General features: G+C 38.4%; 1 protein-coding gene across 7 annotated transcripts in view; it reads right to left on the bottom strand.

Moving 5' to 3' along the window:
• Positions 1-145: 145 nt before the first annotated feature.
• Positions 146-20075, bottom strand: part of CDON (cell adhesion associated, oncogene regulated) — a 95091-nt gene continuing 75161 nt past the window's right edge. For 4 of the 7 annotated variants that reach the window (XM_074321820.1, XM_019710508.2, XM_074321819.1 and 1 more), the window contains 3 exons: positions 18877-18956; positions 4841-5112; positions 146-4243 (listed from right to left, as the gene is read on the bottom strand). In XM_074321820.1, coding sequence (XP_074177921.1) covers positions 4080-4243; positions 4841-5112; positions 18877-18956 — 516 coding nt within the window. In that variant the 3' untranslated portion in view covers positions 146-4079. Of the gene's footprint in view, positions 4244-4840; positions 5113-6447; positions 6712-6798; positions 6831-9778; positions 10051-10157; positions 10532-18876; positions 18957-20075 lie in introns of those variants that run through there. The other 3 variants (XR_012492771.1, XR_012492769.1, XR_012492770.1) reach the window with 3 other exon arrangements.

Genomic DNA, 20075 nt, shown 5'->3' with positions numbered 1-20075 from the left:
TTGTTCGACTGACTAGAAGAGTCAAGTCTCAGAGCTGGCTCCACAGGGGACTCAGAGGAGAAACAGCAAGAGCCAAGGGATGGTCTTGCCAGGAATAAGGAAAGTGGCGCCTTGAAAGGAGACAGAAAACTGACAGAAACTGAAGTTGCTTCTTAGGTTCTCACAGATTTAGACTTTATTCGAAAAGGGGTTTCGAGTTCCCTCAGAGCTCTCAGGACTGGGGCTAAGCCTTATGGAAGCCTCATTTAAATATGGGGAATAAAACATAAGGCTCCACCCCCATGCAAAAGACCCCATTGGCTTTCTAGTCAAAGGAGCCCAGACATTTTTTTTTTTTTTTAGGGCAGTGAAACAAAGCTGCTTCTTGAAGAGGCTACATTCTACCCTGGAGCTCATACAGATGTCGCTCTAGGTTGATGGTAAACAGGAGCCGTGGGAGGAGGGACCACACCTCCACATTCTCCTTATGCTCCTTTCCCACCCCCCTCGATCCTTCCAAAGAAACACTGACTGCCCCTCAGGGGTCTGCCTGTTGACACAGCTCAGCTCCAGGCTCAGGTGTTCTCCCAACCTCCCCCTAAGACACTTGTTCTAGGTCCTGCTCCTGCAGCGCCTCGATCTCTGCAGTCAGAAGGGATTGACTCGCTTGGCTCTTAGATGCACACAGGGGGTCTTCAGGGGCGGAGGTTCCAAAGAATTTCGGAGTGAGATACACACCCACCCCATCACAAGCTATAAGCAGCTTTATACAAACAGGGCGTATCTGAGCCCCCTGCCTTCACTGCCACTCTACATGAAAGCAGCATTCTTTTAACAGAAAATCCTATCAACCAAATAAAACCTGTCAAAGCTACAGCACTTAAAATATGTACAATGTCAAACACACTATTACAACTTCAAGGAAAATAAAACATACTTTTCAATATGATACAAGAACATGCGTCTCCAAGTCATTGCTTTAAAGAGAGTGACACAGGTGACATCCCCTCATAAAATGAACTTCTTGGCAGTCCTGCAGCCGGAATGAGCTTTGCGACATGATTGGCTTAACACGGATGTACTGGGCTTCAGACTCATTCAACAAAAACGAAACCCAGGAAGAAACGCTTTTAAAAGACCACTTCTAAAGGTTTAAAACATTGCAATTTAACTTACATCCTCTACACCACCAGACTATCACCTATCACCAGACCACCAGTGCACAACTGAAAGAAGGAAAACAGGAGATAGTGAAATGACAGGAGTGGGGGGAGTTTAAACCTAAAACAAAGAATCACAGGGACTTCTAAGGTGAGGAGGAACATGAAGAGGCCTGGCCAACTACAGGTCACTAAGCCAGGTGAAGATCAGATTCCGGGGTTGGGGGCGCTCACAGGGAGAAATGTGGACTGCAAGCAGACCAAGGACAAGCCCGGAGCTCTGCCCATGGAGGACGAAGGGCGGCTTCTCTAGCTGTAGAGTTAAGAGCGTCAGAGGATCCTCACAGCAGGGGTGGACTGGAGCATGACTGGTTCCATGAGAAGAGTGAACCACAATGCTTTTGGAAAGCAGCATGGAAAATGGAAGGGGTTCAGATTCCGGCTCCACGTCAGCTGGGTTCAAATGCAGGCTCTGCGGCTGTGAGATGTGGGGCTTGAACACCTACTCTGCTGGTTTGTTGTGAGGGTTAATGAGACAGCAGTAACGAGCTCTGAGCGGTGCCTGGTCCACAGCAGCTACCCCGCGAATGGTGGTGACACCTCCCGCCCTGTACTACGTTCCCCTGGCTTCCTGGTGAAGTGCCATTTAGGCAGAACTGATTTTGGTGACTGTGCAGGGGCATCAAAGTTCAGCACAACTCATGGTTAGGGAGAACTCATAACTCCTAAACATAAAGGCAACTATATAGATAGTTATATTTATATTTATATATCTCAATATATAAAGGCATTTTTATAAATAAAATACAATAAAAGGGATAACACTTAAAACAGCGTTACTAATAATATAAATAAAGCAGTCCACGATGAGATTGCCCTAACGGTAAAGTCATTTTCTCTTCCTGGTGGACAAATCCCACATTGAAACTCAATCTTTAAAAGCAGTTTATGACCTAAGGCTCATGCTAAGACACCTGTTTCCTGAATCAAAATGCCTACAAACATTGACTCCCCAGTTTTCTAAAACTTGCTTTGTGACAGCATTGCTGTAACTTGACTGGCAAGCATGGGGTATGTTTTCATATTCTGTGTATGAGGACTTTGTCCTTTGCTAGTCACAGAAGTCAGGGATGCAGCCATCCCCCTCCAAAACTAATTGCATCTACGCAACGTGAAGAATATATCCAGTATAGGCATGGACACCTGGAATGGAGAACATGAATTCTATAGCACCCCTCATACCTGACCATGAAATCATTTTCATGACATTCTACTTGCAGGAACCCTTACATAGCGACTCAGCTTCAACAGCGCATTTCACTAACAGTTCTATTTATAACATATATAGACATATGGAAGGGAATATTGATGCACTTATATAGAAGATTGATTAACATAGTATTCTAGTCTATTTCACTGCAATTTCCGGGAAACTAAATTTTTTTCATTTATGCTGGAACTGCTGGACTCTTTTAAAGAGTACCATTTTCAGGTTCTTTCCCCAAAGGGATGCACAATCTCAAAAGGAGCAGTGATCCACTGAAGCTGGACCCCAGCTATTAGGCATACTTACAATGTATTTGTGGGGGTTTTTTTGTTTTTCGTTTTTTTTTTTTTGTTTAGATGTGGAGAAGAAAAGCCTTCCAGAGACAGCTGCAAGTAAGTGCCCTCTGTCACTCAGACGCAGCAGAAACTGTGAGTTATGAGCTCTGCTAACCAAAGCTTTAGTTAAATTTAAGACCTAGCCAGACAATCAGTTCTAATGCATCTTTTGGAGCAAAAAGTAATATAAGACCGGTCTTATATTATAGTGACCTGGTCTTATATTATAGTAAAATAATACCAGGTCTTGTATTAATTTTTGCTCCAAAAGATGCATTAGAGCTAATTGTCTGGCTAGGTCTTACTTTCGGGGAAACATGGTATTTACGGTGATGACATTTTGAAAGAACGTCAGGAAATTTCAAACCATACCCCCTTTTCCCTCCAAATTAAGTCTTTCCTGACACTCACATTTTCCAGGTATTGCCCATGTTGGCAGTTAGAAAATGATTTTCAGGTGGTGCGGTACCATGAGCACAACAGTAATGGCAGAGCTTCTGCCAAGATGGGCTCCCTTGAAACCCTCCCCTTTCTTCTAAAAACACGAATCTCTCTTCAAGTCACCACTTTAAATCTTATTTTGTTCCTACTCTCAGACACAGTCAAAATAGGCCCACGGTGACCCTTTTATAAACACATGCAATTTTAAAGCCGTTTGACTTTAAAGGCCTTCTTCTTCTCCCTGGCCTCGGCTCCCTCTCTGCAATAACCCAACTAGACCTTGACCTCAACCATGTCCCTGACACCGTGTATGGTCAGCGCCTGGAAAACCGAACTTAACTTGGACCCAGGTGCAGACAGAGAGGAGAGTGCGTCAACAGGTCAGCCATCACTTTCGTGGAAGGCACTAATACAATTCAGAAGAGATCTGCTGTTATGAACAGCAGGTTATGACTGTGGTTGATTTCAATATGTTCTCAGAAAGTGTGATAATACAATACTGAAGACAGCTTTCCATCTGAAAACCTCGCATGGCCTGCACCATTCCCTTTTTGCTGAATCAGCCAATAGGCTGGGTCCTTGCAGGAGGAGCTCTCATTGTCACTGAGATTCTTGGAAGACATGGAATGATCCCAATTGTTCTCAGGTGATTGAAAACGATGTAAAACTAGGTTTTCCTACTGAGGGGGGAGGAAGGGATAGGGAGGGAAAATTTTAAGGCATAAATAATATAAAAGGGCACACATTTTAAGATACATTCACATGACATCACTACTACAAAAATAAATAATGATTTTTCTCTGATTTGAATTAACGTCTTTCACACAGTCCATCCCCAGGCCTGTTTTGTGCAGTTACTGGCTTGAAGTGGGAATGTGACTAGTCACGTGCACATCCTCAGCTTTCCTGGGGTTGTTGAAGAGCCCCTGAAGGGCTGTCTAATGGAACAACAGGAGGAGACCATGTTGTCTTTTCAGTACAGTCCTTTGAAACAGATGGCAAAATAAGAGGATTCCAACTTAAAATTTTGTTCTCTGTTTCTGAATGGACACAGCTGTCTCCTGAAAAACAAAAAGGTTTGGGAGCATTATGAAACGATAAAGGCTGATTTTTATACAGCAGTCTAAACACATTACTTTGAGCAACAAAGAAAGAATAATGAGTAAAAGTAGAGCCCAGTCATATTTAGTTTGAATTTGAGGGAGACAATAGGTATAAAACGTTTAAAATAAAGTTGAGCTCTCATGAACAGTTATACAATTCATCTGAGGGTTAAAGCAAACGCCTTAAAAACCCCAAAATAACCACCTTAAAGAAAGGCTACAACTCCAGAATCAACTCAAAAGAAAAGGAGGCCCGTGACCACAAAATGCATTCTTCCAGCAAGTCCACTGTCCAGGTACAAATTGAATCAAAGCCTATTTGGATTTATTTTCCAAAATGTAATGGGATTAACAGCCTGAGGTGAAAGAGGTGGATAATAACAAAATTTCAAAGAATCCTTAACTTAGTCAACTTTTACTGAAGTATCCAACACTCTCACCCAGTCTCTTAAGAAATATGTGAATTAATCACAGAAAGAACACATCTGCATCAACTTCCCTTATCTTTAGCTAACTGAAGACTATCTGAAACTTAAATGTTATGTCTCCCTGTACCTCTGTTGAACTCTGCTGCATCTGTGGAATCAGAGTTGATCTCATTCCTACTGTCCTGACAGCAAGTACGTTGAGCAGGTCTTGGTGCCGCATCATCCTTGACGCTCTCCTCAGGTAACTGGCCGCAGTCGGGGGTTGTGGAAGCCAGACATACAGGCATCTTCATGTGACTGAGGGGCTTCATTTCCAAACCATCCTGAGGATAAGGTGCTACCACTGGAACCACAGGAAGGGGGCTACTGCTGAAAGTGCCATTAGTTTTGGTGAAACACCTACAAAGTGTAAACCAAAAGAAACAGAATGTTGTCTAGAGGGATCAGTAATACACCTCTTTTGAAATATCATTTGGCATTTGGTATTCACAGATTCTTAAGAGAGACTAGTGCTTAAAAATAACTAAATGCTTCACTATGATTTGATATATCAAGAATTAAAAAATTACAATTAAAGTGGAATACAACAGGAGAATACATCAAAAGGCAAGCCACGTAAGAATGGAACCTTGTATGATGACCCATTCCACATGCTTCCTTTGCCTTAGTCTACTGTCAAAAGTTGTCTCCTATTTTATAGTTACCTGGTTGCTGAATATGGCACACAGAAGGAATAGGCCATTAGCCATGGGCAGGAATGAGGGGAAAAAGAGGAAGAGGACATAAAACTAAGAAACTGATGTCCACATAAGAGAAATGACCTTATGAAAACCAAGATAAACACACTATGTACTTTGAAATCAAATACTAGGTTCCCTCTCACCCTTTAAGAAACACTGCAAAGATTAGATATTCAAAATCCAGGTTTTGGTTGTTTTGTTTTGTTTTGTTTTTCTTTGCAGAATTAATTGCTAGTATGAGCCCTGGGCATTCACTTCAGTTCTGCCACACTTTTATTTCCTGCCTTCACCTAAGATATGTGTTATCTTTTAATTGTTTTTCTCTCCGTTCTTCAGATTGGATAATTCCTATTGATCTTCTAGTTCAATGACTTTCTTCTGTTGTCTCCAATATAACGTTAAGCCCCTTCAGTAAATTTTCCATTCCAGTATTGTTCTTTTTCAGCTTTGGAATTTCCATTTGGTCATTTTTTTAGTTTCTATTTCTTAGCTGAAATTCCCCATATGTGAATTCATTGTGTGCATATCTTCCTTAAAGTCCTTGAACATATTTTTAACAGATGCTTTAGTCACTGTGCTAATTGTGACATCTGGGTCATCTCAGGGTCTGTTCATATTGACTTTATTTTTCCCCTTGAGGAAGTATCACATTTTCCTATTTCTTCACATGTACAGTAATTTTTTTTAACTGGATTTTTCCCTCTAATTTTCTAGTTGTTCTGTTGGCCTTGAACTCCATCCTCTGACACCTTCTGTTTGGGTCCTTGACAAGACTAGAGAATGCACTCAGATAAAACCCATAAACAAATGTCATTCATTGTCTTTCCAGGTTAGGCTTATTCAGTTTCTGCTTGCTTTTGGTTACTCTCCAATACTTTCAAATTGTCCACATTTCATCATTATTGCCTATAGATGATCAAGCTAGTCTATCATTAACAGAAGCTGGAATCTCAGATATATATTTTTTTATTTCTAAAACTGGGAGTCAGAAAAGTTTGAAGAAGATATTTTATTTGGCTTTGATTTGGGCATGTTAGGTAGGAAACACGTAGAACTGACCAGTAGTATGCTGTAGACAGGCAATGTTAGGGAATAAAGACAAGAATTCTTTGGATTTCCATCGTTTAAACATGGGGTGGTATAATTCTGGGGCATATGAAAATCAGTAAAGGGAAGTCCATGCAACTGTTACTAACAGCTCTTGGTTGGTTCTAGTTATTGGAAATACCAAATGCTAAGCACGAAGAAAGATCTGAACCTGAAAGAGAGTAAGATATCTGTCAGTAAATCAAATTCTTAATTTAAATAAGTCCAACTTTAATTTCAAATAGAGAAAAATACTCACTACACATTTAGTGGAATTCAGATGTCAGTCATCTGGAATGAAAGCAAAGTAGGTGAGGTATTCATTTGTACGAATAATCTGATACAGTATTATCTAATATGACTATAATTTTAACTTTTAGTTATATAGCAAAAAATATATACCTGATTCAAACAAAACCTAAGTGTCCTCAGGCATGTCGTAAGCCAATAAAAAGTGAAGGAGGCCAGGTATAGAAGGAAGTTGGCTGGAGCCAGAACCAGCGCACAGGGCTGGATGGATCAGGATTCCAGGAGAGCATACATTCCTTATTTGTTCTGTTGTACATTTTCTACAACTCTGAACTTAAATTCAGAGATGGATACTGGCAAAGATGAGCACGAATCCCCTGACAGTCATTTAGAAATGTCCGTGCTGTCCAGTCTCTCCCCATCTTACACTGTGTCATTATTAGTCTCTTCCACTGTCTCAATACCCAGAGAACCCAAAGGTCCCCCTGAGTGTATTCAATTTATGGGAATCTGCAGACTTTAAATAGGGTACTCATCCAAAAGGTGGGCAAAATCAGGGCAGAAAAATAACCTTTTTGAATTCAAACTACTGCTAATGAGAAGTTAAAGGGTATTATCCATCTACATAAATAACCATATTAACCTTATCTAGAACCCTTTATTCTGAAAGCATTTGCTGAGTACCTTCTAAATGTTAGACACTGTTGTAGACAATGAAAATATAAAGGTATATACAGCAGAGTTCCAGCCCCCAGTCCAACAGAAGAGATGGAGAAGTAAACAAATAGTTACATTATAATACAGTGTTATATAAGAAGATATAAAAGACACTGGAGATGGGTTATATAGATGTGTGGCTTCCCACATTACCAACTAGAGACTAATATATACTCTTCTATTTCAGACTCAATTGTCTCATAATCAAGGAAATTACACCGGATAGCAATTGTGGAATTAGAAAATAAGGAGGATTCTGATTTTCAACAACCAGAAATATCTATAGTCAGGAGAATCTATATGAATACTATGATTTCTTGGAAATTATTCTTAAAAATTAAATTCCTGGCTTCTGGCTATGACTGATGAGTTTATATGGGAACAACTCTCCTGCCAAGAAGAGCTAAAAAAGAAAAATCTTATTTTAAATCTGCTGAAGTCATCAGAGAGCTACCAAAACATTTGAGTGGCTCAGATTCCAGAGAGAAGGTAAATGTGACTCTGAGTTTCAGCATTATTTTCCTTTTTGAGGCCTATGCCCAATTCAGTGGAGGATGAAACACTGAGATGTCAAGTAGAAAGTGGTAGGTAAGAAGCTGAGGAGAACTTTGGCAGTTCTGTGAGGCTGGAAAGAAAAAAATTTGAATTCAGAGTCCGCCAAAGAGAGAAGGCCCAATAAACACCCAAGGGTTTTAACTGGAACCCCTGAAGGGTTATGTCGTAAAGATAATGGTGAAACAGGAATAGAAAGGCTTTTACAAAGACGGAAACTCAGCATTAAATTAATCCCTGATTTGGTTAAAGTGATCTGCCCCTTACCTAAGTACCTGCCAAAAGAAAAAGTAAATCCTTTATGGAGGAAGAAAACATCTTCTAGAGCCCCTGTGAGTTTTTCTATACAAAGTCCAGAATTCAATAAAAAATTACCAGGCATATCAGGTTACAGGAAAAAGAGAAAAACTAGTGATACAGATATTGAGTTAGAAGACACAGACTTAAAAAAAAAAACTAGATGAATGTATTTAAGAAAACAGATAGCAAGAGGGAGAATTTTAACAGAGAACTAGAATCTAATAATAGTAATTTGGAATTTCTACACTAAAAAGTAGGATAACTGAAATTAAGAACTTAGTACATGGGGTTAAGAGCAAATTGGGCACAGAAGGACAGAGGTTTGCTGAACATTAAGCATGTCTTTACACAGTATTTACACTGAAACAGAGACATAAAAAGATGGAAAATATAGAAAGAAGCTAAGAGACATATGAAGCATAGTGAAAAGCTTAACAATATGTATACTTGAAGTCTCTCTGAGAAGAGAAAAGAGAATAGGACAGGAGCCATATTAGGAGAGATAAAAGCTAAGAATTTTCTAAAACTGATGAAAACTGAAGCCACAGATTCAAGAAGTTCTATGAACACCAAGTAGAATACAAAGAAAATTACACTTATAAATAAAATTAACCTGCTAGAAACAAAATACAAAGTGAAAATCATAAAAGCAGCCAGAAGAAAAAGACATTGTTCCTTAAAAGGGAATAATAATCATACAGATGATTTGTCAACAGAAATGATGGAATCAATAAAATAATGGAACAACATTTTTAGAGTACGAAAAGGAAATAACTGCCAACCTAGAATTCAATAAACAGTAATAAATATCCTTCAAAGAGGAAGATGAATTGAAGACATTTTCAGACCAAAACCTGGAAGAACTTGTCACCCTAAGAGCTATGCTACAAAAAAACACTAAAGAGAATTCGAGTTGAAGGAAAATAAGTAGCAGCAGACAGAAGAAAAGAAACACAGAAAGAAATGAGGAGCAACAAAAACCAGTAATGTCAGGAATCCTGAATAAATGCCGACTGCAAAAAACAATCATTGTAATGTGTTACAGGATTTTACATATCTGTAGAATTAAAACATGTGACAAAAATAACACAAAACACTGGAGGAAAAGAAAAGTTAACATGTTCCAAAGTATTTCATTGTCTAGGAAGTAGTAAAAGTACTAACATAGACTCTAATTAAAGGCATAATGTCTAGCACCAAGCACACAGTAAATGGCACACAGTAGGACCTCAAAAATGCTTAATAAATAAGTAATAGATATTAGAACATCTGATATTTTATATCCTTTTTCATAAGCAAGTAAATTTATTATTAGAGAGCAACAATTAAGCTAATTATTCAAAATACCTTGTAACAACAGACCGTAGCCAATACTAAGATAAGACATGTATATTAAAGTGAGAATGAACTGATACACTTACCCTTTTGATTTCTGTATCACAACGGTAGGTATTTCTGTCATTGTCAATATGGATTCTGGTGTCTGGTTTTTCTTGTATCGATTGACTTCATAGTTGTCTAACATCAACTTCAATCTCCCAGAGGACAGGCAATGATAGTCCTCAGTGTCAGAGAAAACGCTTAACACAGCAAAACGTACCACGCAGGCAGGCACTTAGTAAACCCCCCACGGTGATACCGTACAACAAACTAAGTGAGCTTCTGGCTTCATGTCCCATTTCTCTGCAGGAACCTGGAAGTAATACAAAGGTATTTGAAACCTAAAAGCAAAATGTATCAGGTCAGAAAGAAAAGTTTTCATTTAAAAGAAGTTAATCTGTAGGAAAAAAAAATACTTGCCAGAATCTGAAAAACCAGGGCAGTTCCCTAAAAACAAAATATTACAAATTAATCATTTATTTCTATAAAACTCACATGAATGAAATTTCACAATACTGACATAAAATAATGAAGACTCACCAGATAATAAATGCCTTCAGTTCTTCTGTTTCTTTCCCTTTTTTTCCTTTTTTCTGCTCATTTCTTTCATTTAAAGCAAAGAACGAGATTTTTAAATGAAGTCTAAGGGCAGTCTAACAGTTTGAGTGTAAAGCACTTCTTTGAGACTGTAGTGAAGGTGGATTATTTGGATGGGGCAGGACTGAAGGAATGGTCGAGATGGAAGGGCCAGCCACACGGATAACGAGTGTGCTGATGTCACCTGCTTTTATGTGCTGAGAGTAAACAAGCGGATTAAATACACATATGCTTGAAAAGAATTACAGGTATTTAGCAAGAGAAAAGTACCATTTCCTACGGCCTAGTCTTTAGCATTTATTAATATTTTTCTGCTAAGTGAAAGAGAATCACAGCAGTGTTCACTTAAACATTATTTTTGAAAAAGTAATGTTTTAAACAAGTAAATGTTTAAAAACATGGTATATCTTGCTACTTTCGTTCTGAACTGTGACTCAAAGAACAGAGTGGTCCTGATGGTAAGACCATAATCCGAATCACACTGTTAAATTACAACCCAAATTTCAACATGATAAACCAAAATGATGTACAATTTTCTACTGCACCAAATCCTAACTCAGAATCATCAGTAATTAACCACTTAGATAAACAAATGTAAGTAATTCAGTCACATTACTTTTAGTTCAATTCCAGATGTCAGCATAAAAATGGCTTTGAGGGTTACACGCTGAGAAATGAGCATAGAGGAATAGTCTATAGAAAAGGAGAATACCTGTTCTGAATATAATTAGTTATACGAGTTTGACAATTAAGTTTGCGAACTCATCCTAGAAAAAGTGCTCCATACTTCATTGCTGAATATCACTATGGTCACCTTCGAAGTACTCCCCTTGGGAAGCTATGCATCGACACCAGTGCCTAGTACACCCTTCAAAGCAGTTTTGGAATTCTTTTTATGGAATGGCCATCAGAGCTGCCACTGTATTACCCTTGATGTCCTGAACGTCATCAAAATATCTTCCTTTCAATATTTCCTTTATCTTTGGGTAAAGAAAGAAGTCACTGGGGGTCAGATAAGGTGAGTAGGGAGGGTGTTTCAATACAGTTATTTGTTTACTGGCTAAAAACTCCCTCACAGGCAGTGCCGTGTGAGCTGGTGCGTTGTCGTGATGCTAGAGCCATGAATTGTTGGTGAAAAGTTCAGGTCGTCTAACTTTTTCACGCAGCCTTTTCAGCACTTCCAAATAGTAAACTTGGTTAAGTGTTTGTCCAGTTGGTACAAATTCATAATGAATAATCCCTCTGATATCAAAAAAGGTCAGCAACATCATTGTTAACAAGTTCGTGAACTTAACTGTCAGGCCTCGTATAGTATGTAAAACCAATTTTATTGATAATGCTTTCATTAAAACTTCTAAAGCAATCAGATAATCACAAAAATATTATCTGTATATATGTAAACTTAAGAGACCCACATCTATGGGTAGTGAGAGAATAGGACAAATGTCTATGTCTACAAATAGATGACATTAAGATGCTCTGACAATGCACATTGTACAGTTTATACAATACAAAGAGTTTATAATTTCACTACCTTAGGCTTTCAAACAATCTTTCGATTACAGTTACTAGTGGCCTCAACTGGAGTGACAGTTTTCACTGAGTTCTCTCTGGCTCAACAAAACTACTCTTCTTCAGTTTAAAAACATGGTGTATCTTGCCACAGACAAAAATCTGCACTGTTTTGCAAGAATCCAGGGGGTCTGGGACCTGTTAGTTTACATTTAGTGACTAACTTACTTTTAGTTAGATAGCTTTCAGTGAACAGGCGAGGCTTGTCTGACCAACCCATAAGGTAGGAAAATGACTATTACAGTGTCATGAAAATAACAAAATATTCTTTAACCACCAATCTGAATAGCACAGACTGGAAGAGTAGCATCGGATTGAGTTTGGAAGAATATGTTGCTTTTGTATTTGACTAAACATATTTTTGACATTCCATTGAAACTACACAGCACCTCTGAAATACTTTCTGGAGAAGTATTCAATTTCTGATTCCACAGTTGAATATTCGTTAAACATGATTATGTACAGAATTTCTCTGATTAGATGATTATATGAATTTTGCATTGTTTCCTCTTTTGATTATCCCTGGAGGGCCAGGACTAACCGTAAGAATCTCTGGCTGTCTGATACTTATTTTCATGCATATGTTCCCGAGATTTCTGAGACAGTCATATCTTGGTAGTAATTTAATATTCAGCTCACCTCTGCTGTTGCCTCCTGCCATGGTGCCTCTGTCATTTTGCTGACCTAGCCCATATTTTGGGGAGTTCATCAGTTACCGTGACCAGAACTCTGGTGACATTGCTCCAGGGCCGTGGCTGTCCCCCATTCTCACTGTACACTCTTTGTTGGATGTGGCAAGGACCCCAGCCTTTGAGTGGGGGTTTCCTTTGGGGAATTAGTTTATTGGTGACTGCCATATATTACGCGGTAATAAATGTTAGGTGGCAATAAATGATTAAGTACATTACTGAACATGGCAAACTCACAGACAATCTTACAAGTAAAAGACCAAGACTACGAAGCCAAGCACCTGACTCCCTGACAACAGGCCCTCAGTCTCCATCTTAGAAGTAGGAGGTACTTAACATCCTCCAAAGGAAGGTACTGATCAATTTTTAAAAATTAGACACCATGCTTTGAATTTTTGTTCTTAGGGAATTCGGCAGATTACCATAGATAGAAGAGAAAGGAAATCTTGGTTTTTTTGTGTTTTCTTCTTTTGGTTTTGAGGCCGGTTGTGACATAGCTAAGTGGTCGGGAAGAGAAGGACTGACTCATAACAAGTTAGAAGCTGGAGAAAAGTGTTCAGGAGCAGTGGACACAGAGTTGTTTTCATACTCAACAAAGTAACGGGAGAGAGCAAACCCCAAGGCCTACCCACTACCATCATGAAATGTTTCATATTCATCTCTACACACTTTTTATCAGAGTATATCTGACATCAGTGGAAGGTTCACCTTCGTGAAAATGCATTTAAGATCATCATTATACAAAAACTTGGAGATCATTTGTAATATCTGTGTGTTCTAAAGCACAATTCCCAGTAGTTTATTTCTCCTTTGACTAACAGCCATGTGTAGCTTGTGCGTTTTCCCCAGATGGATTACATACATTTTTCCAAGCTGATTTTTAGTTAGCTACTTCCTGCCCATTTCCAATCTCTCTAGGTCTCTTCAAGTTAATTTCTTGTTCCTTCCTGATGGGACCACTCAGTTTGTTCATCTGTAAATTTCATCAGTGTCATCTCTATTCTTTTACAAATTATCAAGGCTGATGGTAAACAGACCAGATTTAACGTCAATCCCTTCCCATTGAACTAGCCAAGCAACTAAAAACCCCGTTTGATTACATATCCAGAACTGTACTGCTGCCTTTTGAGTTGAGGAGAACAGGAAAGAAGGATAGAAACATTTTGATTTATTCAATTAAAGTCTGTTTAACTCTTGAAATGCTCAAATGACATAAGGATTTCTCAATTAAGCCTTTTGTGTAAGGGGCTGGACCCCTGAAAAGCTGCATTAAGCATGCTTTTTTCTAGTTATTCACAGTGAGCTGTTCCAGATTAGTCTTAAAACCTGAAAAGGATTCACATTACCTGAACACAGTGAGGCAGTCATTTATGACATGCTGCAAAAGCCCAGGAGTCAAAGAAAACTCCACAGATTGCCTCAGCACACATTCCTCTCTTACCTGTTAGCAAATTTTTACATCAATACTTCAGTTCAGACAATAAAGGCAAAGTTTTCTCTCCAGACAGTTTATTACCAAAATAGAGGGATGATAAAGGGGTCTAAAATTGGCAGTGACTTGTTTCTTAAAAGCCCACTCCAAGAAATTCATTCAAGTTTTAACCTAAGGAGGCAGAGTAAGAAAAATGTGGGGGGCAGGACCCAGTGCAGGTAAGAGTCCACATGGAAAAGGCCCTTGGCAAGACTTCTTCAGCTCTTAGATAGCTGTGGACTGGGAGAGCGACCCTGGGTAAAGGTGCGTTGACTGAGGCACCACAGGGGTCTAACAGGATGACCCCCAAAGGTATGCTAAGGGGTAAACAGTCTCTCTTCAGCTCCTGCAGGTTTCCAATCTCCTGCTGCGTTTCCTAGCTCAGTGACTGCTCCGGTCCCTGGACACCATCCTTGACACCTCCCTGTCAGCCTACCTCCTCGACCAATGACTTGTGTCTTTTTTTTTTTAATCTCTCCAACCCATCTACTTCTCTCCATATCTACTGCGACTATCGTAGTGCACGATTTCTCATCTGGACTACGGCAACAGCCATCTAACTGGTGCCTTGTATCCTCTCCCTCGCCCCATCCATCTGCTTCTCCAAATTCTACCCAAAGTGTTCTGTCACAATGTTGTCCTACTTAAAATCTTTAACGGACTCGCTGGGATTCTGTATGATCTGATTTGACTTTTACCTCTAACCCCTTCACTTACTAGGTTCCTGACACATTGACCTTCCTTACGTTCTGTGAGGATGGCAGCATTCTGCTTCAGAGATTTTGCCTGAGTGGTGCCTTACTTTTGCCTGGAAAGCTTTAAACCCACCCATTGTTCTTTTCTCCAAGTTTTACAAATTCTTCAGAGCTTCAGAGCAAAATGTCATTTGCTTGAGGAGGTCTTTCCTTTCTAAGATACTCTTTACTTTACTTTTCCTTTAAAGCATGCAGTTTTAATTACATACTCATTTTATGATTTATTGATGTCCTTTTAAAAAAAGATATGTCTCCCCATCAAATAATCAGCTCAGTGGAGCAGGGACAATGCCTGTTTCACTCACTACTGTATCCACAGGACCTAGCTTCTAGCCTGACGCTTAGCCTACTCCTGACCTTCAACAAATGCTTGTTGAACGAATAAATCTATCAATGAATCCTCTTTCTCCTTTTCACTCTTCTTATTTTATCATACCCCCTTTCCTCATCTCTGAAGACATATCAAGGCAGTAAGCAAAACATAGAAAAAGACAAGATGTCTTAAGAAAAGAATATCTAATCATTTTAAATACTTAAGCAATAAAGCAAATAAATGCCTTAAACACATAAAAGTAATCAGCCAAACCTATTGTCTCTCTTGGTGAGCCCATCCATTTTTAAGTTTTACCACTTTGATACAAATGACTCTTAAATATATATCATAGTCCCAATCTACTCCCTGAACCCAAGACCAGTTTCCATCTGTCTCCTTAACTGAGATATCCAACTGGCACTTGAAACTCTAAATGCTCAAACCAAATTCATCACCTTTCCTCAATGTATCATTGTATTAAGTTTCCTAGTTCTATGACTATCACCATGGCAATTATCAGGTCATCCATGTTTGAAACTTTCTGTTCATTCTGAACCTTCCTTTTTTCCCAGCTCCCTATCAGTCAATGGCCACGTCCCAAAGATTACAGCTCTAGAATCACTCAGCCTTCCTTTCTACAGCCATTCCTTGCATGAAGGCTAAGACCTTCATTACAGAAATATTGGTCTCCTCCCACCTCAGTACAGCGATCATTAATCATGTCTAAACACATCTCTGAATGGATCGCTCCCCCTCTCGAAAGCCTTCAAAAAAATTATGAAGCTCTTAGCACAGTGTTTCTCAACATGTAACCCACATCCCCCCTGTAGAGTCATGTAAAATTCTCATATCCCTTCTGTACTTTATATTACATAAACAATAGGGATTATTTCCATTCCTTAAAGATAAAACTACAAGATTCAGTGTGTTTCTTCAAACTCTACTCATTAGATTTCAAGGCTCTGTCTATGAATCACTATTAGACTGAGCTGTCTGGAGCAACTGACAGACACTCAATAAATGTTTATTAAACAAACTACTAAACCCTGTCATTTAGGGTCCCCCATGACATAAACTTAGTCCGGTTTTCCAGTTTTATATCCTGTTACCCTGCGACTTGCACTTTAGCAGCCAAATGACTCCAGGAGTCACAGGACCAGCTGCAGCAGCGTCACTGGGAACTCATTAAAATGCAAATATTCAGGCCCCGCCCTAGACCTACTGAATCAGAAACTCTAAGAACAGAGCCTCGTAATTTGCATTTTTACAAGCACTTCAAGTGATTCTAGTGGACTCCCAAGTTTGATAACCACGGAATTAGACTATTTACCCTTACGGAAACATTACCCTTCCTCCTTCCATGACTTGCAATTCCTTCTGCCTGGAAACACCTCAGAACCCATTCCAGTATCTAGTGAATGTTCAATAATTTTTTTTTTTTTTACTTAATAGCCAAAAACTCTAAAATGCCCATTTTGACAGCCCTTAACTGAAATTATGCCTCTTTTTGTGTTCACACTTTTCAGTTGGCATAAGAAAATGCATATGTACTCTTAGTAATGATGTCGATATTCTAAAACTGTAAATTGATTAAAATTGAGCACATTTGGAAGTAAATCATATATCATCTACCTCTCAGCATTCGAAGTTTATTACAAAACTTTCCATTTTGGGGGACTTTGAGAAGAAATACCTGTTTCAATTTCAAAGTTTAAAGAGTTAGACACTTTGAATTTAATGATTCCAATTTTCCAGAGTTGAATGTAGACATTTAATGATATTTACCTGGCCAGTTATTAAGTGTCAAATCATATAATGGCTCTTGGGAGCCAGGTGAGACACTGGCTAACCTTGGAGGCAATGCAGGTAAGCAGATGTGCCCTAACCCCTCCTGTAGGAAGAAGATACAAGCCAGGGAGAAACAGAAGCTAATTTTCCCAGGCTGAAGAGAATTCCAGATAAAAGTAAAACCCCCAAACATGAAATGTAAGAAATGAACTTGAAAAGTAATAGAAATATAAAAACCACACGTATAAAACCCCAAGTACTATACACACAGAGACACAAACACACATACACACACACACACACACACACACACACACACACACACATAAATGGCCATGTATGCAAGACGGTAGAGGTCATTTAAATTCTATTAAGGAAACAAGATGTATTGTTGGTACTAGGATGATACCTCAACTTAAACACATGATTAGCAGCAAATTACCAAAATCCATAAACAGAGTATGTTGCGGGAGATTTTACATTACCTAGGAAAATTTTTCATTTTTCAGAGAAGGAAATGGCCTCCGACAGATTGTGTAACTTTCCCGAGATCACAGATTTAAGCAGTGGCAAAGCCCACGTCTGCTTATTCTTAGACTAGAGGTCCTCTCATAACATCACTCTAAGATCTACGTTGACTCAAGTTCTGCTAATGGCCACAAGAACCACAAAGGAAAACAGGGTATGTATAATATTTAGGCAATACCGTTTGTTTTAATTAAATCCATCTGACTACTTACCAGGTGTATGAAACACCTTTACCAGTTCTTTCGCATGTTCCTAAGAAACTGTGATAAAGCCTAAGGCAAGCTCAGGACAACAACGTGGCTTCAAGTGTTACAGCCATCTAAACATTTAGCTAGGGGCACACAGAATTTAAAAAGGGAACAAGCAAACCTTAGTACATAAAATAGGAAGATGGTTCTTGCTAATATAGAAACCGTAAGATGGGTTAAGTAAATGATAAAGAAAAATTTCCAAGAAGCTTTATCGCTTTTGTTCTGCAACTCTCAAAACATACGCTGAAACAATATACTTTTAATTCTGTGGTTGACTAGATCCTGCTTCAACTTCTGGTGTTGGTAACTCCCAGACACAACACTTAACCTTATCATTCATTTAAAAAATATGGGTCAAATCCCATTTCAGTAACAAAATATCCGAACTCCAGTTCATACTCCTTATTTTATGGACTCCCTATGAGATAATTTTTAAATTGTAGTTTTAGAGCTTGGAGGCACTTTTGAGACCATGTAAACCAAAACTATCATTACATAAAAGAAAGAACTAAGGTTTCTGACAGACACAACTTGAATACAAAAAAAAATTTTGATGAGCCTTTGCAATTTAAGAGGTAGCATGAAAACTTTCTGAATATTCTGTCAAAATTTAAAAGCACGTGCTACACTACCTATTTCTATCTTGTTTGAAATACCGTGATACGTATTACTTTTAATTTTTTTAAAATAGAAAATTAAAAGAAAGCAAGATTTTGCTATTTAATTATCTTTTCGGTTTTTAAGACTTTTCAAAATAACATTGAATAATGTAACCGTGAAAAAACACTACTATATACCCAGGTATTTTCCCCCTAACATTCAAACATGGAGTAGAAAACATTCCATAACATACAGTAGAAAATAACAGGTGAGGAAAGATAAAGTCTCTATACAGAGAATGACTATAATTCAAAGATAACAAAAACTCAAACCTTTTAATAATATGTCAGAAACAAAGTCTTTAATACTGTCAATATTACTAAAGAAACCAAAGCACAGAAAGATAAAAATTGTGAAGCACGGGTAAAAAATGAGTAAAAGTCTTAAATGTAAGGACCCACATGCTGAGATTTATATCTTAGGTAAAATCTGAAGAACTTCCTTTGCTGGGGGAAAAAAATGAAAGGATTCATCCATCTTATTAACAACAACTGTGCAAACCCGTATCAACATACCTATTGTTGTTCCGACAATTTCGACAGGTAACGCATTCCATTGGGTCAGTCTGAGGTACTGCTGTGTACAGTCCACCACCCTAGTCAGGAAGGAAGTAAAGGGAAAAAGAAAAGAAAGTGCTGAAGGTGCTATACAGCAGCAACCACATGCTCTCAAACATAAAACCGTGTCAATAATAAATGGATACACGATGTATTTTCACCAACTCCCTAAGCAATGTTATGCTTATCATTACTTACCTATATTCACAAACGAGTCCTGCACAATATTAAAACTGTACTCCAAAAACTTACCTGCCATGTTTTCCATGTATTTTTGTACTGGAAAGAAGCAAATAAATGGCAAAGTTTATTCACTTCCCTTCAGTGTTTGAAATCTAATGGGCCCAAAATACACTATACATTATAACCTCCTATTCATTTCTACTTTTCTAGCAGTCATGGAGGTTATGTGATGCCAGTTGGACAAACAGGGTGGAAATCTGTCTGAATGATGTCATAAGATAAACTCATCTTCACTTTCCTGTAATTATTTCGATTAGGTCTGTTCACTTGACTACACTAAGTTTTCAAACATGTGATATTTTTCCAGATGGAGTAGATTCTCAGCCAGCAATGACTTGGAGGGGAGTATTAATATTTTGATGTTGCTTTTGGCGGAAACTGCCCGGCAATTAAGAAAAATGCCCAGATTAACACATACCTCAGTGTAAATGTTCACTGGACATATACAATGGCAAGAATTCTTCAAAACTGAAGTTACGAATTGAACCAGCCTTATGGTCAGAGTCAAAACTCTGCTTTAAGATAAAAAAAAAACACAGCAGAACTGAATTTAATAAAGGTGGGAGAGGTTGTCACACTGCACCCAAACCCAAAGCAAGCCTTCAAGGTTAGGAAAAGTTCAGGCCATTGTTTTTCCCAGAACACTTTCCATTTCCATTCATCTCACACCAACAGCCAGAATCTACACAAACCAAACGTACTGAAAATTTCTCTCAACATTCTTGATCCAACTAGCAACAGAAATTTTTAAGAAAACATTGAGAGAAAGAATATTCTGAGGCTATATTCAACTCATGAGGGTAAACTTCAAAGCTTCAGAAAATGAAGCTAACAACCTACAGGGTAATGTACTTAATTTGAGTCACTAACCATATTAAAGTTAATTAATGATTTTATGATGACCATCATTTTTT

Source organism: Rhinolophus sinicus, linkage group LG16, assembly GCF_036562045.2.
Source record: "Rhinolophus sinicus isolate RSC01 linkage group LG16, ASM3656204v1, whole genome shotgun sequence".
Taxonomy (NCBI): Eukaryota; Metazoa; Chordata; class Mammalia; order Chiroptera; family Rhinolophidae; genus Rhinolophus; species Rhinolophus sinicus.
Note: the sequence above shows the minus strand (reverse complement) of the source record. Positions and strands in the feature narration are given on the sequence as shown.